This window comes from Microcebus murinus, chromosome 17 (genome assembly GCF_040939455.1).
Source record: "Microcebus murinus isolate Inina chromosome 17, M.murinus_Inina_mat1.0, whole genome shotgun sequence".
Classification (NCBI taxonomy): domain Eukaryota; kingdom Metazoa; phylum Chordata; class Mammalia; order Primates; family Cheirogaleidae; genus Microcebus; species Microcebus murinus.
In genome coordinates this window covers 55,316,427-55,343,729 of record NC_134120.1, presented here as the reverse complement: position 1 = coordinate 55,343,729, position 27,303 = coordinate 55,316,427, and the positions used below count along the sequence as shown (strand labels likewise).

General features: G+C 45.0%; 1 protein-coding gene and 1 long non-coding RNA gene across 2 annotated transcripts in view; one reads left to right on the top strand and one right to left on the bottom strand.

Moving 5' to 3' along the window:
• LOC142861583 (uncharacterized) overlaps positions 1–4,962 on the top strand; it is a 28,270-nt gene extending 23,308 nt beyond the window's left edge. The window contains exon 3 of the long non-coding RNA XR_012912816.1: positions 4,875–4,962. This is a non-coding gene — a long non-coding RNA (uncharacterized LOC142861583). The remainder of the gene's footprint in view (positions 1–4,874) is intronic.
• Positions 1–27,303, bottom strand: part of RAB31 (RAB31, member RAS oncogene family) — a 123,539-nt gene that overhangs the window by 49,183 nt on the left and 47,053 nt on the right. The window contains exons 2-3 of the mRNA XM_012746175.2: positions 20,835–20,914; positions 15,665–15,746 (exon numbers count right to left, since the gene is read on the bottom strand). Of these exons, the coding sequence (XP_012601629.1) occupies positions 15,665–15,746; positions 20,835–20,914 (162 nt within the window). The remainder of the gene's footprint in view (positions 1–15,664; positions 15,747–20,834; positions 20,915–27,303) is intronic.

Below are 27,303 nucleotides of genomic sequence, written 5' to 3'. Positions count from 1 at the left end.
CCCAAAATTCTTATGTTGAAACCCCAACTCTCAGCGCTATGGTAGTAGGAGGTGTGGCCTTTAGGAGGTGATGAGGGTTAGATGAGATCATGAGGGTTGAGCCCCCATGATGGGATTGGTGCCCTTTAAGGATGAGGAAAAGGCCAGATCTTTCTTCTCTTTCCCGCTCTCTCCCCAGTATGTGAGGACACAGCAAGAAGGAGGGTGTCTGCAAACCAGGAAGTGGGCCTCTAGTCCCTGGATCTGCCGGCACCTTGGTCTTGAACTTCCCAGCCTCCAGAACTTTGAGAAACAGATGTTTGCTGTGTGAGCTCCCCAGTCCACGGTATTTTGTTATAGCAGCCTGAGCTAAGATATATATATGGAATGGAATATTCCACAACCATTAAAATGATGAGGAGGACTTTTATTTATAGGAAAGGGTCTCTTTAATATACTGTTAAAATAGTCCCAAAGCAGCACATATAGCATAATATAATTTAGGGGACAATGTGTGTGGGAGTGTATCTCTGTGTTCAGGAATAACATGGGGTCCTTCAAAATGTTAATGGTGGGATTTCTAGTGATTTTTACATTTTCCTTATAAGAGTCTGTATAACAAAAAATTTTACAATGATTTTTAAGTAAAATGGCTTGTAAGTTAAAAAAAAAAAGCAGCTATTTTTATTGGGGGAGGGAGGGAGAAAGGGAGGGAGGGAGGGGGAGGGAGGGAGGGAGGGAGGGAGGGAGGGAGGGAGGGAGGGAGGGAGGGAGGGAAGGAAGGAAGGAAGGAAGGAAGGAAGGAAGGAAGGAAGGAAGGAAGGAAGGAAGGAAGGAAGGAAGGAAGGAAGGAAGGAAGGAAGGAAGGAAGGAAGGAAGGAAGGAAGGAAGGAAGGAAGGAAGGAAGGAAGGAAGGAAGGAAGGAAGGAAGGAAGGAAGGAAGGAAGGAAGGAAGGAAGGAAGGAAGGATCCTAAAGCTTTTTTGGCAAACAACAAAACCATACTCGTTTTATTTCCCACACAGTACTTATTCACTGGATCAATTCTCGCCAAACTGAAATGATCATATTCAGAAATTTGAAGCACACAGGTTCCCTAGGCTTCCCTTTGACTGCAGTGAGGAGTGCCTGGCTGGCACTCCCAACAGTGTGGGAGGGAAGCAGGCTGCCTCCCCTCCCCCAAGCCATCTCCCTCTCCCACAATCTCCCCCTTCCCCACAGCCTCTATGCAGTCTCCATCATGAGGAGAAAGCTCTCCAGAGCCCTGCGGTTTTCAGAAAAGGGAAAGAGTTGGATGAAGCTCAGGGTGAACCAAGGAATTCACCTCTGAACTGTGCAGCGGCCCAGCCCACTGTCCCCGTGCCCAACAAATGGGTCATTCCAGAATGCACTTGAGGACAGCAGCCATTTGCCACACATGCCTATCCATATTCACCAACATAATCCAATGCTCACACCTAAAGAGCAAAATTTGAATTCCTGCCCAAAAGGAGGAAAGAGCAATGTATTTTGAGACATTTTTTGCTTTGCTATGGGCAGGGAGTGCATATAAAGTATCCTGTTTGCCCAATTATATACAATGCCAATTTTTTCAAATTAGCCTCCATATAAGAGTGGCCCATGCAAACACACAAAGCAGGAGAGTCAGCACAAACTCTACTTCTCAATGGTAAAGACCCTCATGGACTCAAGCACAAAGAGTTGCAAATTGTGGGTATCTTCTAAGACAGAGTTCGTTTTAGGCTAAAACACCATGAACTGAATCTAAAATGGTCACTGGTGTGCAGGTCTCATGAATTATTGAAGAGATCATTGTATATAATGCATTACTCATTCTTTCCTTCCTCCAAATGGAATCACTTTGAAATAAATCTGCTGGTGAAGCCACTTAAACGACTTTATTGCTGGGGACTTGGGGGTTTTTATGAGTTAAAAGTTCCCATCTCAGTTCTAAAACCCAGTAAATGCATTGACCAAAGGATAATATTTGTGGAGGACAAAAAGATAAATCACTTCTAGCCTACAATGGATAGACTTTTCCCCACACAAACATAAAACAAAAGCACCACAATCAGCCTCACTACTCCACATGACATAATTCAATTCCTTCAGTCTGAGGTCAGACTGAAGACTGATAGAATGCTCACATAAAAAAGACTCTTCTAGAAATAAAGTCTATTTCTCGATCACAATCATGGGAGGTTGATGATAAAGCCTTGTTTTTAAATCTCACCTTGAAAGGTTATGTGAAAATTAGCACAACAGATGCCAATTCAAAATCCCTTCTTCCCTGTCTACCCAACAAAATATCTAGAAGACCAAATTAAAGTGTTCAGATAACTTTCAGGTGTCATTTAATTATTTAGAAGCAGCCCAGGAAAATGTGAAAAGCCAGTATGTCTCCTTAAAAGAAACGGCTGTTTATGTCCTTAGTGAGTATGACTGTTTTTTAATTGCTGGATGTCCACATGGCGAGAGAGGGGAAGGGCCTTCTTCAAGCACTTTGAGCTCCTTGGACTTAGCAGCTTTCACGGATGGACGCTGACCCTGCCCCAGCTCTGGCAACCGGCAGGAGGACAAATGGGCGTGGCCTTTCTGGAAAGCAGCCAGACCACACCTTTCAAGAGTCCTGCAAATGCTCATGCACTCTGATCGGACAATTCTACCTCTTGGGAGAACGATCAGAGATGGTCACAAAGTAACCAGAATTTATTCTAGAATTATCAATTATGCTGAAAAACCGTAAAAAATCCCAGTGTCTAGCCATTAGGGAATAGAAACATAAATTTTCGCTTAGCCACATAATGGAACATTAGGCAGCAATTAAACTCAGGTTTTTGAAAAACATTAAGTGGCACATTAAGATGGCAGAGTTTGGGGTTTTCCTGAGGGCCTTCTGCAGAATACTAGGCTTTTAAGGTGCTTTATGGAAAAAAAGGTTTCCTAGTCAAGTAAGTTTGAGAAACACCACATATAATAATGCTACCCTGGAGATTTACAAAGTATTTAATACATTAAAGTCTCTGAAAATTTCTATAGTAAAAAACCCCATTTATTTTGGTTTTAAATCAGAATTTTCCATTTATTTTCTTTTACCTTTTTTCAAATAGTACTTATTAACATGGAGGGGACAAAGTATGATAAGGACCCACCTTAGAGCACAGTATGAAGATAAGTTGACTCAGAGAGTCTGAGGCCTGGCCTGGCTCCACCCTGGTTTTCATGTTTTGTAACATGGAGGTAGAGGTGGGGGTGGGGTCGGAGAAGATGGCTGAAGTTTGTCCAGCTCCGTGACCACCTCTGGCGGTGCCCTGGGCTTGCCTCTCCTGAGAGCCCTCCTCGTGCTACACGCCTCCCCCACCCCGCGCTACCCTGTGTGCATGTGCACACAGCACACAGGCAAGGACTATTCCAGGGAATCTCCTAATCCTTCAGACCACCCAGTCTGCCTTCAGCAAAGTTCCTTACATGCAAGTTTGTGGCATCATAAATTCCAAAGCAGCAAAATTCTGCAAGTCAGGAATGAGCAGTGGCAGAAAATACATGAAGTTTCCAAACAAGCAGAGCTCCAGCTGGGCTCTGCCTCCGCAGATGAGAATTATCCGAGCCAGAACAGTCTGGCAGCGCATCCTGGAACTTGCAGGGATGAGTTTTGTATTATGATTTTCAGAGAACGGTCTGTCCCTGATGAGTCGCTTAGGCACGGTCTGGGAGCCTAGGATGGTCTGTGACTCAACCTCTGCTCTGCCCGGGTGCCAGCCCATAACCAGAAATTCTCACCATCCCAAGGCCAAAGCCTGGGAGAGTCAGGGACAGAAGCCAAAAAGAGCCAGAGGTCCATTAGGACTGAAACAAAGAGGGCAGTGGTAGAGGAAAATTCCTGAAATTCCTAACATTCTCAGATGGCAAAAGTTGAATGGAAAAACACATTTCTGAATGTCCTTTCTGTGTCATTCAGAAGAATGCTTCCCATTTCTACATAGAACTCTTTCTCTGCACATAACAGCAGAGGGCCTAGCTAATATGCCTGCTTAGATGCCCTAAAACCCCATTGGAAGGGTTGAACAGAAAAAGGGCTGGGAGACAACAGACCAAACTGTTAACAATGGTGAGTATTGAATAATGGCAATACAAGCAGACCACTACTTGTTTTGCAATTTCCAAATTATTCCAAAAAAAAAAAAAAAAAGGTTTTAACATGACACATCACTTTTACAATGATGGGGATATCTTTTTCTTTTCCTCCCCCATCCCTACCATCCTTCCCTTCTCTTTTAATGTGTCACTAAAGCCAAAGAGCTTTTGCAGCAGTCAGGGATCCGAGGGCCTAAGCAAAAGTGCCCGGAGGAAGCTGAGCTTGGGAGGGGCCGGCTCCTTTCTGACCCCTGTGGGACGAACCCTCTCCAGCAGGAAACGATACAACACAAACCCAGACATCTCCCACCAGGCGGTGTTGTGGGGAGGGCAGGGATTAGTATTTTTATTTATTTTTATTTCAGCATATTAAGGGGGTACAAATGTTCAGGTTACATATATTGCAAGGATTAGTGTTTTTTAAGACAATATAATGAACTACAATATTCCAGTCCCTAGAATATTGTATAAAACAGAATGGAGGATTTGATATGCTGTAGAAATGCATTTTTCCCACCCATGAAATTGCCCCAGAGCAGTGAACCTCTGCTCACATTCCTGCGTGTTGGCGAGCAAGTGGCATTTCCCAGAAGTCCATTTCCTAACCCACCCCCTTCCCAGGTGGGCGGCATCCTTGCGCGGCACACATGGCCGCTGTTGCCTGCGTCTGGGGAAAAGCCCACGCCGGCCACACGGATCACAGAAGGCTGGTGTGGCTCTCCCTCTCTCCACCCCCTCAGGCTGGCTTGGTCTCCCCCTCAGGGCCCCAGGAAGCATGCCAAGTCCAAGACAGCAGCATGGGACCCCCCGCCGCCCTGCCCTGAGGAGGCCTCGGAACAGACCCCGACCCCAGCCAATGCACTCAGAAGCACGGGTTTCATTTATCCAGACACGCCAGGCGCCCCTGCCTTCCCACTTGCTCTCCGTGTGTCCTCAGGGCCATCCTGCACACCTCAGACCAGCCCCCCTCCTGCCTGTCCCAGCAAAGCCCGTCTTGGCCTGACTGGATGTCCGGAAGTTTCCATGAGAGCGTTCAGATACCTCAGGGGCCACCACGCCAGCCACACAGCTGCCAGAAGGATCCTGTTTATAACTGCTGGATTATATTCATTTGCATATACCATAGGATGTATTTATTTTTAGCTTTCTGTGTGGAAAGTGTAAGGCTGGTGGCAGGCCCCCTCCCTTCCCTAGATCAAAAAGAAAACGCTCATGAGACCAGACCCATCAAGGACAAAACTGCCAGGCCCCACTGAGAGGATCCACACCCAGATGTCCACCTGGATAAGAATGTTTCGGCTCTTGGATTCCACAAATACCTCCAGCCCCTCCTAGAATCCCCAGCTCTTCCCGCCAAAAGTCCCTAGCCAGGCCCAAAGGGTATAAAAGGCCTCGGCCCCTTCAAACAGCGACGACTTCCGGGGCCCCCCTCTCTTGGGGCCCCAGAACCTCATCCACGAGTGTATAATAAAGCCATGTGGTTTGGCCCCCACTCTTTCTCTCTCTGTGTCTGTCTTTTCTTTTCGCCACCGCCGAAAAACCTTACAGAAAGTTTCAAGCATACCCATAAGAAGAGAACATGGGGGTGATGAGCTTCCATGTTCTCATCCCCTGGCTTCGAGAATGTCACTGACACACAGATCCCAGCTTCCTCTCTTCTCTCCCTGCAGCCCCTACCCCACCCCACCCCACCCCACCCCACCACTGTGGTCTTTTTCAGCAAACACTTGATATCATCCTGTGCTAACTTATCATATATAAGTCAGATTGTGTCACTTTCCTGTTCAAAATCCTTCTTACTAAGTATAAAGTCCAAGCTCCATACTGCGGTGTCTTAAGGCCCAGGTCACACGGCCTGGTCCCTTCTCGGGCACCTGTCCTGCTTGTCTCCAGCCACTGGGCCTCCTCGCTGCTCCCTGGGCATGCAGCCTCCCAAGCCTGTGCACCTGCCCAGAACCTTCCCCCAGCCTGGGCCGCCCTCCACTAGACAGGCACAGGGCCCTCCCTAACTTCATTCACACCTTTTCTAACTGCCACCTTCCCAAACCCCTCTTTGGGCCACAGAAGGAACTCAACAAGTATTTAATGACTGAACACATGTAATTAGAGTCAATAACCGTGTGAAAGCAGACAGAGAAGACAGGCTTGTTCCCATTCTTCACATGAGAAAACTGAGGCTCAGAATGGGTAAGTGAATTGCTCAAAGGCACACAGCTCTTACACAGTGGAACTAGACCTTGAAAAGGGCTTTTGACTCCAAATTCCATGCTTTTACCACTCCCGTGTTGCTTCTCTGAAATGAAACATTGCTACATTGATGTAATTAAGGTGCAGGTGAATATGAAATGCATCCACTCATTCGACAGTACCTACGGGACAGGCACTGTTCTAAAGATGGGGAAACTAGTGTGGTGGGCAGAACAGTCCCTCCTCGTCCCTACAGGGTGTCCACATCCTAAACTACGTTGCAGCCCCTGGCAGGGGGAATCGAGGTTGCCAATCAGCTGGCCTTCAGATGCAGAGAGCACCCAGGATCATCCAGGTGGCCCATGGCACCGCGAGACGGAGGAGGCAGCGGCGAGTGAGGCAGAGAGACCTGGAGTTGCCGCGCTGCTGGCTTTGAGGATGCAGGAAGCGGCTGCAGGCCAAGGGCTGCGGGCGGCCTGGAAAGTGGCGAGGAAACAGACTCTGCCCTCATGCCCAGGAAGGCCACAGCCCTGCCGATACTTTGGCTTTATTCCCGTGAGACCCGTTTCTGACTTCTGACCTTCGAACTCTGAGTAGCCGGGTATCCCTTAGGCCACAGCAGCCACAGGAAACCATCAGAGCGGATGAGAAAGACACAGGTCCCTGCCTCGAAGAGCGCCCTTTTCTCTTGGGGTGTAGGTGGAGTGAGGGGACCTCCCAAGGGCCGCTCTGGACAGAGTATTCCAGTGGCTGGTCTGTGTTGCAAGGACACGCCAGCTGTCCCTGCCAGGAACACGTGTTGTGGCCACACGGAGTCGCCTGCCGAATCTCCTATCCGGGAATGCCACTCACAGGCTTGGCGGCCCTTTCTCCCCAGTCTCAACCAGACGCGGGGATGAGCTCACGGCAGAAAAGGCACAGGAGAGGGGAGCAGAGGCAACACCGCTAGTGAAGCGCTTCTTTGATTCTTAATGAACGTGCCTTGGGACCGACACTCCTCCGAAACTGCTGTCTCGGTGAAACTCCCGCGCAGCGGCTGGCTGTCCCCGCCGGGCCTCTGACGCCGCAGCACGGCACCTTGGCCTCCACACTCACGATGAGCAGCGACTCGGGCACCTTAGACCCAGACGTGCGCTGGCAGCACGGCACTGCCGACTCGCAGGAGCTCACCGGGCACGGCCGCTGTCCTCCCGGGGACAAGCCTGTCCGAGGAGCGGGACTGGCCAGGGAGCAAGGGAGACGGGCCTAATGCTGGGGAGCCACGCGGGCAGGGCAGGCGCCTGTTTGCGAGCAGGAGCTCGAACATGCAGGGTCTGGGCTGTCCTTTCGTCGCCTCTGTCCCCCACGGCCCATCCTGTCCCCCCACCACCAGCTCAGCCACCTCCCAGCCGAGGGCTAAACTGTTTACAGTGTTTCCCTAAGGACTTCCGAAATTTATCTTCATACATGGGCACGTCCTTCCTTTCCCTCCTGGTGGTAGCATTCTGACACCCAGGAGGGCCATTCTAATTTCCTGAAGGACACGGCACCCGTAAACAGCACGACAGTTACAGGGCATGTCTGTGGGCCGAGGTCACCTCTCTAAGACATCGGCTCACACTTCCCTTTTGTAGTTTTCAGCACCAATTCTCAATATCAGTGAAACTGCTCAGCGGGATGATCCCTGGCCAACCGAGGGTCCTGGAGCCACAGCCGCTGTTTGCCTCACTCTTAAGAGCACACGCCCTGTCTCCAAGCTCCAGGTCTGTCTCCTCGGCCGTCACCCCAGCTTTCCCTGTTTGGGGGGTCGAGGAGGGAGTACTCCCCCGCCAGGGTCTCAGGGCTCGCTGGCTGTAAGCACAGTCCTCTTGGGAAAGGGACGGGAGGAGAGCAAAACACATGTGCCTCCCCCCTGTCCCGCACATGGGGAGATCCGACGAAGGCACTTTGTCATGGGCTGGGGAAGCTGCCTGGGGGCACGGGACGCCTCTCCAGCAGCAGGCCAGACGAGGGGCCAGGCGTGTGGCTTGGTGGGTCTGCAGCTGCGCCTGCATTGCTAGTGGCCGCAGGGCCAGCGGAGGAGAAAGGAGCAGCTCTCTGAGCTGGCAGGAGGCCCCATTCTTCAAGGACTTCCAAGCATCAAAATTTCCTCTGACTTTAGCAACCGCCTATGAACAGCAAACCGCTTTCCAGACCGCAGACGCTGGGGGCTGGGGCCCTGAGGAAAGAAGGAAAGAGAGCAAAGGAACTTCTCTGGATGTTTGCAAAGACTGAACTTGACCTCAGACACCTGCCAGCCTGCAGTTCCCTTTGCTTTCGGAAGGGCCCACTCAGATCCAGCACAGCTTGGCATGGCCCATCCCAGCTCTGAGCACACGGTCTCCAATCACCTCCCCTGTCAAACTACAGCAGACAGTGCGGCTAAACAGCATGGGGCGCCCACGCCTGATGGCACCCCTGAAACAGACAGCCCTGGAGGACACGAACATGGCTCATTCTTCTGCAGGGACCGGGGTTCAAGGGAAACTCTTGATAGTAAACAAGACTGAATAAGTGAAGATTAAACACACGAGCAGTGCAAATATAGATGTTTATTATATGATTTTCTGTGATTTTCTGAAATGGTTGAAATATCTCACAGTTTTAAAAAAGTGTGTATATAACCAGGAAAGTGGGGTAAGCCTTACAAATCAGTAGAGTTCAGAATATTACATTATCTTTAGCACTATGTATCAAGTAGTAAAGTCTTCATGCTAGTAATATTGCTGAAAAAACTAAATCAGCTACAAAGAAGATAGATTTTAAAGACAGATTCCTTCTTTCAAAAAAATAATTTACTCAGATATCATAGATGTCAAGTCTAATAATGGTTTTGTAAATTGTAAGTAATCATAAACATAACCTATTTATGGTTGTAAATGAATTAACTATAGGGAACACATTTAAACATTTAGAAGATTTTTTATTTTTTGAGACAGAGTCTTATTCTGTTGCCCAGGCAGAGTGCAGTGGGGCATCATCATAGCTCATTGCAACCTCCAACTCCTGGGCTTAAGTGATCCTCCTGCCTCAGCCTCCCAAGTAACTGGGTCTACAGATGGGTGCCACAATGCCCCGCTGATATTTCGATTTTTAGTAGAGATAAGGGCTCGTTCTTGCTCAGGCTGGTCTCGAACTCCTGAGCTCAAGCAATCTGTCCGCCTCAGCCTCCCAGAGTGCTAGGATTATAGGCATGAGCCACTGTGCCCAGTCAGATGATTTAATTCTTTATTCAGAATTTTTTCTCTGAGATCGATGTTGCATTTCCAATCTATAAATAAACTGCAAAGAGATGAATGGCAGCTTGTAACTTGCTTATCACTTGTAATTTAATGGCCGAAGGAGTAAGTACCCCTTCATCTAGAGATTCAACACAATCCCTACCAAAATCCCAGCTGGACTTTTTTGGTAAGTATTTACAAGCCAGTCCTAAAATTCATGTGGAAATGCAAAAGACCCAGAATAGTAAAAAAAAAATCCTGAAAAAGAGGAAAGTTGAAGGATTTACACTGGTCAATTTGAAAACTTACCACAAAGTTACAGTAATCAAGACAATGTAGTACTGGCACGAAAATAAAAACCTGTACCAGGCTCAGTGCAGTGGCTCATGCCTATAGTCCCAGAGCTTTGGGAGGCACAGGCAGGAGGATCACTTGAGGCCAGCAGTTTGAGACCAACGTGAGCAACATAGCAAGACCCCGTCTCTACAAAAAAAAAATTTTTTTTTAATTAGACGGGCATGGTGGTGTGCACTCCCGGCTACTTGGAAAGCTGGGGCAGAAGGCTCACTTAAGCTCAGGAGGTCAAGGTTTCATTAATGATAGTGGCACTGCACACCAAGCTTGAGCAACAGAGACGCTGTCTCAAAAAAAGAAAAGCTATATCAATGGAACATAACTGAGAGTCCCAGAATGAAAGCCTCATATTTATGGTCAATTGATTTTTAACAAAGGTGCCAAGACAACTGGGCAAAGAATAATCTTTTAAACAAATTGTGTTGGGACAACTGGATAGCCATATGCAAAAAAATGAAGTTGGATCCCTTCTCAACAACATACACGAAAATTAACTCTAAATGGATTATAGAACTAAAAGTAAGAGCCTAAACTGTAAAACTTAGAAGAAAACATAGGAGTAAATCTCCATGACCTTGAGTTAGACAAAGACAAATGTTGGGGAAAATATCCAGAAACTAAAACCTTATACATTGCTATGGAAGTATAAAATGGTACAGCCACTTTGGATAAAAGTTTGGCAGTTCCTCTAAATGGTAACCATAGAATTACCATATGATCCATCAATTCCACTCCTAGATATTTACCTGAGAGATTAAAAAATTTAAAAAAATGCATCCACATAAAAATTTAAACATGAATGTTCTAGCACCATTACTCATAAAAGCTAAAAAGTGGGGGAAAGTGGATGTCCATCAACTGATAAATGGATAAGCAAAATGTGATATATCCATATAACAGAATATTAGTCAGCCATGAAAAGGAAGGACGAACTGATCCACTCCCAACATGGAAGAAACTTGATAACATTAGTGAAATAAGCCAGTCACAACAATACCCCACAGGTATATGATTCCATTTATATAAAATGTCCAGACTAGGTAAACTTAAGACATAGAAAATAGCCCAGGGCTGGGGATGAGGAGAGAAATTGGGAGTCACTGCTAATGTGTACAGGGTTTCTTTCTGGGCTGATAAAAATGTTCTATTAATAAAACTTATTGTGGTAATGGTTAAGCAATTCTGAATATACCAGAACCTACTGAGCTGCATACTTTAAATGCATGAATTAGACGGTATGTGAATTAGACCTCAATAAAACTGTTTTTTAAAAAAAGAGGCTGAGTGCAGTGGCTCACACCTGTAATCCCAGCACTTCGGAAGGCCAAGACAGGAGGATCACTTGAGGCCAAGAGTTTGAGACCAGTCTGGGCAACACTGGGAGACCCCTATGTCAACAACAAAAAAATTTTTTTTCATTAGCCAAATGTGGTGGTGTACCCCTCTAGTCCCAGCTACTCGGGAGGCGGAGGCGGAAGGATCACTTGAGCCCAGGAGTTCAAGGTTACAGTGAGCTGTGACTGGGCCACTGCACTACAGCCTGGGTGACAGAATGGGACTCAGTTTCAAAAGAGAGAGAGAGAAGAGGTTAGCAATACTCCACATGACAATAGTCAACACAGAAACAAATGTGGACAAAAGCACATTTTCAGTTAATGTGATTTCTAACCATTAAAACACCCAGGATAAATTAACCAGAAAAGACGAAAGCATAGCTCAGTCGCTTCTAGGGGAAATCAGAGAACCAGGGAAAAAGCCCAAAGGCGGAAACTTTGAGTGAGTCTAGAACCCGGAAGGAGAAGAAACAGTAACAGAAGATTCCACCACCACTTACCTTCACTGGGCTCTTTTTAGAAACCGTTTTCCAGCGTGGGGAGGGATTCACCCCAGGCAAGAGGAAGTAAAAAACATACTGTAAGAGCCATGGCAAGTCAAACAATATCTCTGCGGTTTCAGGTTTCTTAACAGGAAATTTGTGTTGGATGGAACTTCATGGTCTGTGTAGAAGCACAGCTCAGAGAGAAAGACTGAAGAGAGATAGCTGAAGAAAGTTCCAGATTGGAAGAAGTTGGTCCTCCAGGGTATACAGAGCAAGAGAACCGGTGGCGGCACCTGGTAGACCGCACGAGCGCACCGATTCTTCCCTTCTCCGGGAATCCGCGTCTGGCTGGTGCCAGCCTTCTTCCCATTCCTCTCACAACGGCCACTCTCCGCCTTGGCTGTGGGCTGCGGAACAGGGCTGGCAGATCAGTCCCGTTCTGTCTCCCGGGGAGCAGCCTGTGGGTGCCGCGTGTGCACCCTCCCAGGGGCGCCCAGCTCTCGTCACGCCTTGGTGCGGAACTCAGCGCAGCAAGTAACGCCGTGGGGAGGACAGCCTCACGGCCTCGCGGGCCCCACGGCACAACAGAGTGACCTGAGCAGTGTGTGTCCCCTTTCCACAGCGCTCGTGGAACCAGCAAACTGAACGCGCAAATCTTGAAAATGTTAAGCTTCTAACAAATGGGATTCAATGGTCAGCTGAAAAATGGATAAATTTTAAAAGGCTGTTTATATAGAGGCACTCTATGGCTTATCCACGGCCACTAAAAGAATGAGACAGGATGCCTGTGACACAGGGGTGGAAGAAAAAGGCAAAATTCAGACAGCATATCAAGAATGAAAACTGTCTTCTACAAAGGAACGGAGGAGGAGGATCCTTGTAGATTTGTAGTGCTCAGAGGGGAAAATGACTTCTGAAGAATGCAAATTTATGCCACAAATATAAGACAGAGTTAGTACTGGGCAGTATGCAGGACACCAACCAGAATTCTGTGTGTGACAGGCAGAACTTGGTGCAGTCACTCCACAAATAAACAGAGTCATTGACACACGCAAAGCACTGAGCTGAGCACCATCTCCCTTTGAGGATGGAGAAATCTATGTGTTTATATTGTCAAACCATAAACCCAAAGTGATTGTTTCTTTAAAATTATGAAAACTAGGAGGGCAGGGGCAGACTTCTACAAAGATAAGGAGGTATACTAAAATTCACTGCACTCCAGTAATTAATGAGACAGAACCAACAGCAGTAGGCACAAGCAACAGCAGGGAATTTATTTTTAGCTCCAACATTAGGCAACATCATTACAAGCACAAGTAAAGCCAGCAACAAGCTGCCAAAACAATTGAAAAACTGCCAACACTGGAGAGATGCGAGACTCCACCACGGGACACCAGGCAAGGACAGCCCGAGGATAACTAAATCGGGCCTTTGAGGGTTAGGGGGTCAGATGACTACAAAGGCCATGTGGACCTCACTCACACACCCTCACTCACACACAAGTCCAGATTCTGGAATGATTCACTTGCAACTATTACCCCAAATTAAATCCCTCGTCCCCTAAGAATAAAGGGCAAATATCAGCACTATGGAGTCATGCTTTACACACATGATACCTGCGCTTCTAAAAGTTACAGGTGTATCAAAGAAGTCACAGATGCCTCTAACCTCTAATAATCAACCTTTTAGAAAAACAATTACAGTTAGAAATACAGCCATCTGAAAATTTTCCATTGCTATTTTTCTTTGAGAAAAATACTACAAAAGTCATTTCAGCAGAAGGCCAAATTTCATCAAAACAGTCAACCCCTTGAATATGCCATTAGAGTAGGTAAGTAGATGTCAAATACTCTGTTTAGGTTGCACAGAAACCTCTCCTTAGTGAAACTGTAATTACAAATGAAAAGAGGTTATAAGGCATCATGATCCCATTGATAAAAATTATCGACACACATAGAGACATCTGAAGAATGATTATCTAATGTCAATAGTGAAAGTATCCGGTGGTGGGAGTTTGGATAATTTTACTTTCCACTGTATGGCTTTGTGATTTCCACTGTATGGCTTGTGTGATTTTTCTATCAAAATAAAACAATAAAGCTCAGGACTCAGATTGCTGGATTCAACTTTCTGCTTTACATCTTATTGGCTGTGTGATCATGTGCAAGTTACTTAACCTCTCTGTGCCTCAATGACCTCACCTGTGAATGGGAATAGTAACAATCTCTACCTCACAGTGCTGCTGGGAGGACCAAGTTCACGGGTGCACACAGGCACTCAGAACAGCACGTGGAACATAGCAAGTTGTCAGGAAGTATCAGCCACGGCAGAAGCAGTAAGCAGTGCTACTAATATTAAGCCGCTATCTGTAAAATTGACTTGTTATGCTCCTTAAAGGCAGCTGCAAAGCAACTACTTCATGGCCAACAGTAAAAAGGGGAGCAAGAAAACCTCTCTGCTTAAATTTAAATTAACAATCCAAACAAAAACCTAGCAGATCAGCACAACACTCACGTATGGAAAGAAGTGACATCCCTAAGTCGACATTTTTCCTTGAATCTGCCACCTCGTGAGCAATCTCAGCGCAGCTGATGACCGGAGTGAAAGAGGTGCCCCAGGCAGTGGCCTCCTGCGCACAGAAGTCTGTGCTCTCAATTTAGCACCAAAATAGAAGACATTCTAATGAGGTTAGCATTTGTAGGCCAGAAGATTCATCCTAATTTTTTAAAGAAAAGTGTTTAAAATGCCTTAATCTACAAATGTGGGAACTTCAGTTTTAAAGGGGGATTTAGATAAGATGAAAATTATATAAACTATTACTATAATGACACTTGATTAGTTAGAAAATACGGATTATCCTGAACCCTGGATTATTCCTTTTAGAGAGAGGCAATAACAGAATCAATAAGTGAACATAAGAGCTACGGGCAAAAGCGAAGGAGGGAGTGAATGCAGCGGCCGGGAAAAGGAGGTGGTGACGTTTCGCCAGGGCAGGCAGAGAAGGCGATATCTGAGTTTGGATCAGACAAGGGAAATTCAACCTATTTTACTCCATAATCACCAGCTCTGATCAAAATTGTGATCTGGCTGAAAGTTCTTGGTTAAGACGAGGTATTGGTATCTCTGCGTGTGATTTACCCTGGCCACCCCTTTCGATTTTGGTAACATACAGTCGAGTTTTTACACAATACCCTGTTATTTGTCGCGGTATTTATTATTCCCCTTTTTAAAATCTAAAGGTATGAGCTTCTAAAATGTATAATCTTGTCCATAAGTATTTCCCACAAATAGAATTAAAAACAGGAGAGAAGTCACCTGCTGTTTCTGGTCTCAGCATCCATGAGCCACTTTCCAGTAAGAGATTGCAGAATTTCCTCCGGGAACCAGGCCTGACTTCCCAGGCAATGAGGCTCAGACGCAGGGCATACAGGCCCTGCCTCTCGGGCTCCATGTATTACCTGGCCCTACAGTGGGGGCACACAGAGCCCTGAACACTGCTGCCTTCAGTTCAAGAGTGCAAGCGCGCCCCGGGCCTGCCAGTGAGAACGCGCAGGCCCTAGGGCGTATGCTCCCCGCAGGAGAGGTGCGCTAGCCCCCTTGTGGGTGGGGAAGCAGGCCGAAGGTAGGTGTGGAGTTGCTAACGGAGCCATCCTTGCCACCCCTGGGGAAAGGAGGGAGGGTGGGTCTGCCTAAAAATGAAGCCAATCAGAGTGCAACCACAATTGCACTACATGGAAAGAACCAGAAACAAAGGGGACTGGAACTCAGCCCTACCTCACACGGCGCCCCTTTAGACTTTGCACGTACCTGAAGAGTACGTTTCCTCTTTGCTTAAATCATTTCAAGCTAGATTTCTGTCTCTTGCAACCAGTAGAGTCCTGCCTAATACAAAGAAACCTTCAGAAACTAATCTCTGTATTTTCACTAGAAAGCCAACGACAGCATCTACTCACCCGCTCCTGACCAGCAGTGTCCCAGATGAGGAACTTGTGAAGTTCATTCCCACAAGGCACAGTTTTGGTCATAAAAGATGCCCTGAAAAAGAGAGCAGCATTCCCACATTACTGCATGGTTTCTTCACAATCATTCATGAGTCAAACAAGTTAATGTCGCCCTCAGCAGGACTCCAAAAGCTCTTGTCCTAGGGAACCCCTAAGAGAGACAAAAGAAAATATTCTGCATTTTCTTAGTCCAAGCAGGAGTTTAGAAACAAGACAAAGAATGCATTTAGAAGACTCTGTTTTCCAAGCTAGTTAGCTTCAATTGTTCTAGGATAATACTCCCCAGATCTCAGCAAAGAATATAAGCTTGGATTTTAAAAACGTACTACGACAATTAAGAGTGAAAAAGGCAGCTGGTATTTTGACTTGTTATGGTTTTGGCTTTGCAATGGCACAAAAGGAAAGTTGCCTTGCATATTTACCTACTGGCATGATCCCAGCACTAGTAGCAGCTAATACAATACTGTATCTAAGTCCCAACCTGACGGCATAAATGAAGGACAAAGATTGGTTACTTAACAAATACTTAGGTTTTCTCTATAAGAAAAGAAGATTTTAAAGTCTCTGTAGATAATGAAACATTTTCTATTTTCTTTTTTGAATATTTACTCTTAATAAGCATTTTCTCTGTGCTCGTGAAAGGTATAAAAATACAAGGAATGTTTAATAATCTTGACTTTTCTTCTGTGAGATAAAGTTTTCCATCCATTAAAAAACAGCAAACATCCCCAATAGTGGGGCAATCTGACATGAAAGCTTCCTGAAGTGAAGCAGTAAGAAGTAGATATATTACCTGTGTAGCATTCTGGCCAAAAATGTTTAACTGAATTTAAGGAAACAATCGGGCAAATGTCAAATGTAGCACATTTTACAAGACAAGCTGGCCTGAATGCCTCATGTAAGTCAATGTCATGAAAAGCAAACAAAACACAGGAATACTTCTCTAGAATCTAGATTAAGAGGAAAGAGATAAAACAACCAAATGCAATTTATGAGCCTTGGCGGGATCCTGGATTAGGGCGAAAACAGCTTTCAAAGAGATTTTAAGTACAACTGCAGAAATTTAAATTTGGAAATTTAAATAATATGTGAGATATTATACTGAATTGAATTAATTTTCTAGGTACGATAATGGTTTCCTCATTATGTACTCATCCTTAGGAGATGCACACTGGAGTTTTTAGGGGTAGGGGTCATGATGCCTCTCCCTTACTCGCTTATGGTCCTGCCTGGCCCACCTTGCAGCTCAGGACCCAGCCCGCCTCACAGCACTCATCACAGTAATGTTCCCTCAACCTCTAATTCTCCCAATAAGAGGCCAATCACAGAAGTCCCAAGGAGAAAAGTGTATGTCCCTGCAATTCCACACTACTCCCACTACAAAAACCAAAGGCTAATAGAGGGTTCTAACTATCAACCTACAATTGCCCTAAATGGAAATTCTAAGTATTCTTCTAAATGATGTGATCCAGTATTATCAAAACCACATTTATTCACTTATTTCTTTAAAAAAATGCTTAAAATATACATCTTCGGCTACTGATAAGAGCAAATACATTCCAAAAACGTTGATATCATTATTACTTTTCCCATTATAAAAGCAATATGTACTTTACAAGAAAGAAATTCAAAGAATGAAAATGAAGGAAATAAAAATCAACTGTCTCACTACCTAACCACAGTCTCTGCTAATAAGTTGGTAAATGCCCTCCCAATTATTTTTATGCCACATTTTTAATGGGTTCATTCATTCAGTTCTTTTTTTCCCTTTTATTTTTAGTTGGTACACAATAATTGGACATATTTACGGGATACAGAGTAGTATTTCCAGACATGTTTGCAATTGTGTAATGATCAAGTCAGAGCAATTAGCAAATTTATAACCCCAGACCCTTATCATCTCTTTGTGTTTGGAACATCCAAAATGCTTTCTTCTAGCTACTTGAAAATATATAATGCATAATAAATTGTTAACTATAGTCGCCCTAGTGTGCTATAGAACACTAGAGCTTATTTCTCCTATCTAGTTGTAATTTTGTATCAGTTAACAATCGTCTCCCTATCCCTATTTCTCCTACCCTTTCCAGACTCTAGTAACTAGCACTGAAAATTGCTTCCCAAGAAACTTTAAGGGATGAGAAAATGCTTATGTGTGAAGTTTAGAGGAAAAGAACAGACTTGTAAATCATACATACAAATTTTTTAAAAATAATAGCTAAAGCTGGACGTTTCTGAAAAAAAAGTGCCAATATTCCTCAGGAGCCCTAAATGCGACTAAATTATTCCATTACTAATAACTTAACCTAAACAAATAATCAGAGATACACACAAGTATCTATGCTCAAGGATGTATATCATAACATCATTTATAAGAAGTTTTTAAACAACCTAAATGCCTTAAACAGAAAATGCAGACATTAAAAATCATTGTTTTTAAAGACTATTTACTGGCATGAAATTCACAATATAATGCTGAATAAAACATACACACGTGTACACACAGCTGTACACACATGTATACAAGAAAGAGATTGAAGAAAATACACCAAATGTTTAGCATTATAGTTACCGCTGAGAGATAGATTAGAGGTAATTTTTTTACTTTTCTTCATGGTTTTCTTCATTTTCAATGGTTTATGATGAATATATAATATTTTTATAATCAAAAAATATTTTTCTTCATGTTTTTGAATATTGTGTGACATGAGAAAATGTTCAAAATATATTAAGTAGAAAGCACAAGGTATAAAACTGTATATACACTATGATTCCTATTTTTATAAATTCTGTGTTTGGGGGATTTTTTTTTTAGAGTGCACATGAACTTTTACAATCAGAAGAATTAAACTTTAATCTTGACTTTGTCAAGGAAATGCACAGGAAGCCATGAAAAAGAGTAAGGAAGACCTACACAGACTGGGAATGGATGCTGTAGCATGTTAGGCATAGTATGATAGTTTCCATTTTCATAAAATTTCTATTTGTATACCTGCATATCCATAGAAAATACAAGAAATATGCTGAACATGCACTCGGGACTCTAAATATTGGTTAGAGAAATTGGAGAATATGGGACTGGCGAGCTAATACAATTCTCTGACTTCACTTTTTATTTTATACATTTCTACATGGTGTGAATTTTTTCATAATGAGTACTATAATTTTTAAAACTAAGACATAATTTTATAACGAATTGATTTTCTTTTCCAGAGCAGTTTTAGGATTACAAAAAATGAGCAAATAGTACAGAGAATTTCCATATTTAGTTGACCCTTGTACTACACGGTTTGAACTGTGTGAGTCCACACGGATTTCCTTCCACCTCTGCCACCCGAGACAGCAAGACCATCCCTTCTTTTCCCTCCTCGTCCTCAGCCTGCTCAGTATGAAGACTCTGGGGGTGAAGACCTTTATGATGATCCTCTTAGTAACATTTTCTTTTCTCTAGCTTTATTGTAAGAACACAGCATATAATACATGTAATATGCAGAACATGTGCTGATCAATTGCTTATGTTATGGGTAAGGCTTCTGGTCAACAGTAGGATATTAGTAGCGAAGTTTCTGAGCAATCAAAAGTTACACACAGTTTTTCAACTGTGCAGGGGTTGGTGCCCCTAACCTCACGTTGTTCAAGAGTCAACTGTAATATGTAATTTTTTCAAAACCCCAAACCATGAAAATGTATTTACTAGACAAAGTAAATGTCTAGTGCTAAACATGTCTTATATTTTGGAATTTTTTCAGATTTTGGAATATTTGCATTATACTTACTCAGTTGAGCATCGCAAATCTGAAATTCCAAGATCCAAAATGCTCCAATGAGCATTTCCTTTGAATACAACCTTTGAGTATCATGTCAGCACTCAAAAAGTTTCAGACTTTGGAGCATTTCGGATTTCAGATTTTGGATTAGGGATGCCCAATTTGCACTGCAAGCAGCCTTGGAAGAGTGAGACAGTCTCCCTCTGAAGGCAAGAACAGGCAGTGCTCACTGCCCAGTATAAAAAATCTGGGTTCCTTCAGCTCAGGACTCCACTCCTATAATGAAACTCACTGCATGAGGGGTGCCATTTGACTCTTCATGTCACCGTATGGGAAATTTGGACTCAAGGAACCAATATAAAATGCTAATACTCTGCTACTGCTTCAGTCTTGACCCAGGAGTCTCACATCTTCTGCCAGCATCCATGAAACTGAGGCAGGCTATCAAGTTATAACCCTTAACTTGTTAACAAGTTGCAGGCTGCAAATAGGATAAAATCTCAGACCCTTCATAATTCTTGAAACATTTTTTTGCTATCATGCTTCTTTAAGCCATTTCTTAACTATAACATGTGGTAGATATTCTCTGCCCACATAGCTCCAACCACTGGCCTACTGAACAAGTACTCCTGAGCATCTACTTATTCCCCACCATCAATTTTCTCCACTTCTGATACAGACCATCTCCCCCATCCTCAATAATCCTGGAGCTTTCCCAAAATATACAGATATACTATTTCCCTTCTGAGGAAAATAAACCATGCTCTAGGGTAGAGCATATCTTCAGGGTGAAAAACAAGCAAGGCCAAGTTCTAAGAGTGTAAAAGCAAGCATCTGCAAAACAGCACAGCAAAAGCACATGTGGCCAGAGTCCAGAGGAAAGGGGAGGTGGGTAGGAAAATGCTTGTGCATTCTCAGGCCGGGAGCTTAAGAGCTGAACAGTCCACCTCCACCCCTCCCCATGCACAGGAGTGGGAATGCTGACATCAGATTAATCCAGAAAAGGAAAATCAATCTGCTCCATGGACTGTCCAGTCTGCTCTGATGTACAGGATGGCAGTGTTTCCAGGGTTTACCAGCAGGCAACTTAAAGCAAGAGCATCAGAGATTTGCCCTGTGTATCATCTTCTGTCTGGAAATAAAGCCAACATGATTTGCAGAATAACACTCCCCCAGGTCAAGGAAATGGCCTTAGGCAGTGGCATGAGGAAAGTTGGCCGAGATCATAAGCCTGGACATATATTCAAAGGTCCCTGAATTTCTGTTGGGATTGATTCTCTGAGGCTCAGGCACAAAGTGACCTCTCTGTGTGCTCTGAAAGGAAGCAGCGTGAAGAAGAACAACACACAGGAACTTACCCAATGGTAGGGCTGATGTTGTGGTCAAAGTGATCCTGGACAAATCGACACACGATGCTTGATTTCCCAACCCCGGTGTCCTAGAAAAGAATGAGGATACAGCCATGAAGATCCAGAGTGCCAGCTCTAACCTGACAGAGACACATAACCAAATGACAGCAGTAGGAATCTCTGGTTGATGGGACTTGGGGAAGGGGTGGGAGGATATTTCTTACCACTATTTTCTATAATGAAATTGCACTGCTTTCATAGAAGAAAAGTAGTATCGTAAAAATAAGTTATAGAAACATGTCCCACATATATATAATAATTAACCTAGAATGAGCATATGCACAAAACATCTATTTCCAAAAACTCAGAAACTTTGGGAGGGATCTAGAGAAGTATGTTAACACACCATGTTGTTTTAGTAGAAAGAGAATTAATGTTATTAACCTCAGCACTAAAAATACACATGGTCTATTTCTCTAGGTGTTACCCTATAAGACCTACAAATTCTGATTTCTACATTTCTAAAGTTTTCTCCTTAGAATCTGATGGTTGGATAATAACCTCCAAATTTTGCTTAATTATATAAAGATTGTGTCCCAGATCTTTTCTTTCTCAGTTAAATAATTCTTTAAAGCTGATTAGTATAAGGGTCCAGTTACACATTGGAAATTGAACACATGCATTTATATCCACTCCCTTCCAAAATCCCTATAAAATAGTTTAAGATAAAAGACACAAATTTACAAGGTCAAAGAGATAGGAGAAGAGACAACACCAGAGAAGGGATATCAGTAAAATTCAAGAGGACAAATGGTTCCTGAGAATGAAGACTGAAACCAAAGTGCCGGCAGGGCAGGGAGCCAAGGAGAAGACAAGTCATGCCGCAGAATCCCGAAAGATATCAAGAACTGGAGGACAAGGCCAAAACCTGCATCAGTTAAAAGGCTGCACAAAAACATACCCTGGGAGCCTTAGGCCACATAACCAGGGACAGCCTCCCCAGTCCCGGGAGGAGATGGGAGGTTTACACCCCAGGAAACCTACATCAGACAGGGGCTGGGCTTGGGGACATGAGGCATAGTTATGGGAGGGGCCAGGTGCCAGTCACCCTACGCAGAATTAGCCCAGGCAGAAGCTATGAGGGCTCCCCTCCAGGTAGAGAAAAAAAGCCCTATAGTTCCTGATATTTGGGGTCCCCCAACTCAAGGCCACGTGTATGCCAGTTGACAAGCCACAGTGCAAACAGAGCTTTCAATTTGCATTTTAATCTTTTAAAAATAAACAGCTAAGAAATACCTAGAAATTAAAAATGTGACGTGGAAATTAAAATTTCTAGAAATTTATAGAAATTAAAATTTCTAGGAGTTAGAAGATACAGTCAAGAAATTGCCCAGAAGGTAGAGCAAAGCCACTGCCCTCAGTTGCTCAGCTGCTCTTCTGTGCGAGGCAGCAAGGCAGGAAGGGGCAGTGGTCTAAGATTTTGGCAGCACAGAGACATCACCGTCAATACATTCTTAACTGAAAGAATCACGGAGACATTTTGAGATCTATAAACAAAAAGGAAACAAGACATATTTACTGCAGGAAGGAAAAAATACTGATCCGGTTCTCTTCTTATGTTAAAGGTATAACTTTAAAAGCCAAAAGATCAAGGACAAAATGTTGAAATTCAGAGGCACTTGTTTTTCTTCAGATACCAAAACATGAAATGAGATTTGAAATACAGCCAGCAGTCTGAACCATCTTCTCCCCTTTTCAATTCTGACCCCCAACAGGAGACAATTCCAGCAAACCTGGGCGACAGGGGAATTGGCCTGTAATGCTCATTGGAAAATCCTCTTCCAGAAGTGTCACCTCCCGGGGACAGTCGGCTGATCCTGAGCCCTCACAAAACACTGCCAAGCTGCTGTTTATCTGCAGTGTGCAAATCGATGCTCAGAGTTCAAAGAGGTGATGGCAGAATTAAATCATCAGCTCATGAGATCCCAATCAATGCTGCTGCTATTTCAGTACGGACTCTGGCTCGTCTTCCCCCAAACCACAGTTCAGTTCTTTTCATCTCAGTTGTTTTTAAGGCCTCCTGTGGATGAGCAGATCCTGGCCATACAACCCCCAAGAAATTGGAAAGGGAGGGACTATGACATCCTCCTGTGCCCTTGAAGATTAGGAAGATGCCTTTGCGGCAGGCAGCACTCCTTCATGAGGCCAGCTGTTTCCGACAAACTGCTGAGAGTCAGGGTGGGGACCTCTCCCCAACACTGATCATGCTCATTTCTATTTTTGGGGGTTTCTTTTGTTTTTTTTTTTTTGGTACAGAGTCTCACTTTGTTGCTCGGGCTAGAGTGACGTGGTGTCAGCCTAGCTCACAGCAACCTCAAACTCCTGGGCTCAAGGGATCCTCCTGCCTCAGCCTCACAAGTAGCTGGGAATACAGGCATGCGCCACCATGCCCAGCTAATTTTTTCTATATATTTTTAGTTGACCAATTAATTTCTTTCTATTTATAGTAGAGACGGTGTCTTGCTCTTGGCTCAGGCTGGTTTCGAACTCCTGACCTTGAGCAATCCACCTGCCTCGGCCTCCCAGAGTGCTAGGGTTATAGGCGTGAGCCACCCCGCCCAGCCCTCATTTCTATTTTTCTCCATCGTAGCTTAGGAATTCTCTTTCTCAGGGCTTTTCCATTCATTCATTTATTCATTCATTCATTCATTCTTCCCTCATCCAACAAGCCCTCACCAAGCCCTCCCTTCCCCGTGCAAACAGTAGGTTAGAACCACTGATGGGGAGATACCATGTCACCCTCCCGGGGCTCCAGTGTCACAGCAAACAAGACCCGGAAACAAACCGAAAGCTTTTACTATGACGGAGGGCTCAGAGGGGTCGCACATCCAAATTCTGAGCAAAATGGGGTCTAAGCCTGGTGACTTTTATATGTTACGGAAGCAAACAGTTACAAAGTCTGCACAAGCCCGTGGTCTAGTCACGTGTTACTCTATAGTTACTTAGTCATGTTATCTTGCAGTTATGCATAAGATTGAAATCTAGTCAAAGGTCACTCCACAGTCACGTATGCTAGTTTGCAGTTATGCACTATTAGGAAGGGAGTGGAAAAACTCTCCCTCACACCGGGAGTTCCAGCACAGTGCCAGGCGCCGGCAGGGGGAAGTGTCAGGACACAGAGGCAGGGCAGGGCAGGGCAAGGCAGGGCAGGGCAGGGCAGGGCAGGGCAGGGCAGGGCAAGGCAGGGCAGGGCAGGGCAGGGCAGGGCAGGGCAGGGCAGGGCAGGGCAGGGCAGGGCAGGGCAGGGCTGCCCTCTGTAGCTCACCCAGGCACCCCGAGCTCAGGAGACAACTTCTCACCTCCCAAGCTTTGTTCCTTTTTCTGCCTTCCCAGGTATCCTTTCATCTCAGACCCAGCCTCACTCTACACTGGAGCCAGGTAACTGCTGCTCAGAAATGCCTGGAGTTCCTCCCAGCCCTGGGCCTTCCTTCTCGAGGGCCCTCAGGGCACAGTGCTCTGACCTGTGGTGCACCTGCCTGGCTGGAACAAAGCACAGCTTTGGAGTCCAATGGTTTACTCCACCCTAGAGCTCTGCTCAAAACAACGGACCCAAAGTCCCCAAAGCAACCCTACTGATCCTGCAAGGCCAACCCTCAAAACGCTCTTGAAGATGAAAACTTAAAAAGCCATCCGACAATGCTTCAACTCTACTCATCATCTGCAAAGGGCTCCAGCTTCATCGCCAGCTTGTCTGGACAGCCTGCCCCAGTCTGGCTTCCCCACGGATCGACCGTGCAGTAAGTGCACGCAAATGCACGCAGTGTTTCTTGTTTTAAAAAACAATTCAACTCAGCATTTCTCTCTCTTGTGCATTTGATAAGAAAGAATAACACGCCAAAGGATAGGCAAAGTTTTAGTTTGCCTCAGAAACGGAAACATTCCTACAAAGAACAGCACTGAATGCTCTGGGCCCTGGCTTTGCGACAGCTCAAGGCCGGCGGCTCTGGGCCCTCCCGGACACTGTCGGTCCCCGGCCGGCCACCCGCGACCACCGCGTCCCTGTGGAGCCTCGCGGGGACTGCGCCCACACCAAGGACCGGACTGTGGCCCGTGAGCGTCACTCGTGAAGACAGAGGTGGAAGCAGAGAATAGAATAAAGCCTCGTGGGTGAAGAAAGAGCCTATTAACAGAACGTGTGCTGAGGGCCACAGCTTCGTGACCCGCCTATGTGTGTCTTTCCATCCCCTAAGATTCTGGGAACGCCGCAGGCCCTCTCGTCCAATCCCCTGGTTTTGCAAGAGGAAACTGTGTGACTTCCTCAAGGTCACACAGCTAGATGGTAGAAGAAGAACCAAAATTTTTGAGTCCTAGTCAAAAGGTCTCAAGGCTCTTACCAGTTTAAATCAACTTCCCTGCTAACTGTAAATTTCTTTTTTTTTTTAAGTCCAATTTCTAGAACTCACAAGGAGCACTTTTATCACTGCCTTCTAGTTTCCCCTTGCATAGCTCAAATCACTCCGGAGCCTCGTGTGTTCTGAAGACACAGCAGCTGCTGCTTAGACAGTAACAAAAGGAGCTGCACAACTGACTGGCATGGGGGGGGGGGGTGAGGATAAGACACATTCCAAGTGTTTTATCATGCCACAAACCAAGAATAAAGTTCAGTAAGATCCTCCCTGTGGGCTTACCGCAGTTTCATGCAGCTCATCTGCACAGCAGGCAGCAGATCTGTGCTGAGACCTAAGCCTGGCTCTGTCTGCCCACTGGGAAATGAGTCCCTCATAGGACCTTCCTCCTATAGCACCATCCTCGGAGAACCGCTCACTCAAAGATGACAACCTCTGCTGTTTGAATTGTCGCATTTGTTAATCACAGGTTAACCTATAATTACGAAATCAGAAACCACAAACTTTCAGCTGCTGCCATATAAAACCCTGGCACCACCCATCTGTGAACACCAAGCGCTCATATCCAATTAATTCCTAGACTGTTGCAACGGCCTTCAGGTTTCCTGTGCCCTGAGACAGAGGATGGCAACTCCTGGCGAATACATCACCATCGCCTAACGCTGCTCTCATGGCAGGCATCACCAGTCAGCTCAGGACACATCTCACTAAACCTGAAAAAGGCCTCGAAATCTTGTCAGCCCAGCCCTGCAGGGACTCATTATGACTCGAGGTGGACACAAGAAGAAACAGCTGTCTTCTCCGGCTCTCGGCTCTTCACGATGTCCACTGGCCTCCCCTGACTCCTCCCACTCCCTAAGCTCTGTTCTGCTGACCTTTTAGAAACTGTTACAGCTGGTAAAGTGCTTTAGGAAACTAATAAGGAATACACGTTGTTAATAACATTATAAATCAGCATGACTCTCATGGAAAGGAAATTACAAACATAACCCACAGACCCACAGACTCAGGAATTCCATTCCTAAGAATATAGTTAAATGAAGGGATAAAAAAATGAGCACAAAAAAGTTTATTGTAGTATAACTTACAAAAATAAGAAATGGCCTAAATCAATTAACTATAAGTTAAATAAATTACAGCACATACAGTAGTCTTTTAAACTTTGATTTTATTCCTATCAAAATGTTGCATAGAGAGAATATGATTTGCCCACAAGGCACATGCTAGAAATGAGCCTGAGTACACATCCCATTTGGAACCACCTGATTCATTTCAGCATCTCCCTCTGGTCTCAGGATCAGAGATTTGGTGAAGACTTTTCCATTTAGTTGTTTTATTCTATCATTACTTAGTGAAGCATTGAGACTTGAAGTCTAACATACTTCTAAAAAGTGTTAAACATTGATAAGGAGCTCAGTTAAGAAATTTAGGATCTTGCAGAGGAAGAGGTGAGGTCATGAGGGAAAATGTTCCCAAAGAAAGGCATGGCTTGGCCCCTGACCCTGGGCCCCAGCAACCAGGCCAGGGATACTCAAGGTACCGCCTGCCCTTTCCACGGCCCCAAAACCTGGGTCTCCTCAGAATGGAAAACAAACGGGCTCAGGAAACTCAATCCAGGAAACACTGCTTGTCTGGCCTTTATAAATTTCAAAGAAGCCCCACAGAAATGCAGCATAAATTCCATATTAACCACAAAGCACTTTTCTGAAGCTTTGACTAAGGGGAAGAGAATCCACTCCCCTTCCTCCCTGCCCCTGTGCTCCCTGCGCTGGGTTTGTTACAAAGCAACCAACAGAAAGCCAAGACACACATCCCCAACAGGACCGCACTGCAGTATGCCATCTGTTGGCTGGACTGAGGACTCCAGGTCAAACACACTGCTCAGCACTCCTAAAACCGCCAGTGAGCTCCCCGGCTACCTCCAGTTCATCCATCACTTTGACTCTGCGTCTGGGCCTCCCTTTCCCTCAAAGAGAACTGAAGTAGTTTGCACCAGACACTGTTCGTGGGCTTATCAGAATTATAAGGGCCTGTTTGCCTCTGAGCCCTAAACATCACCTTGGTGGTATAAA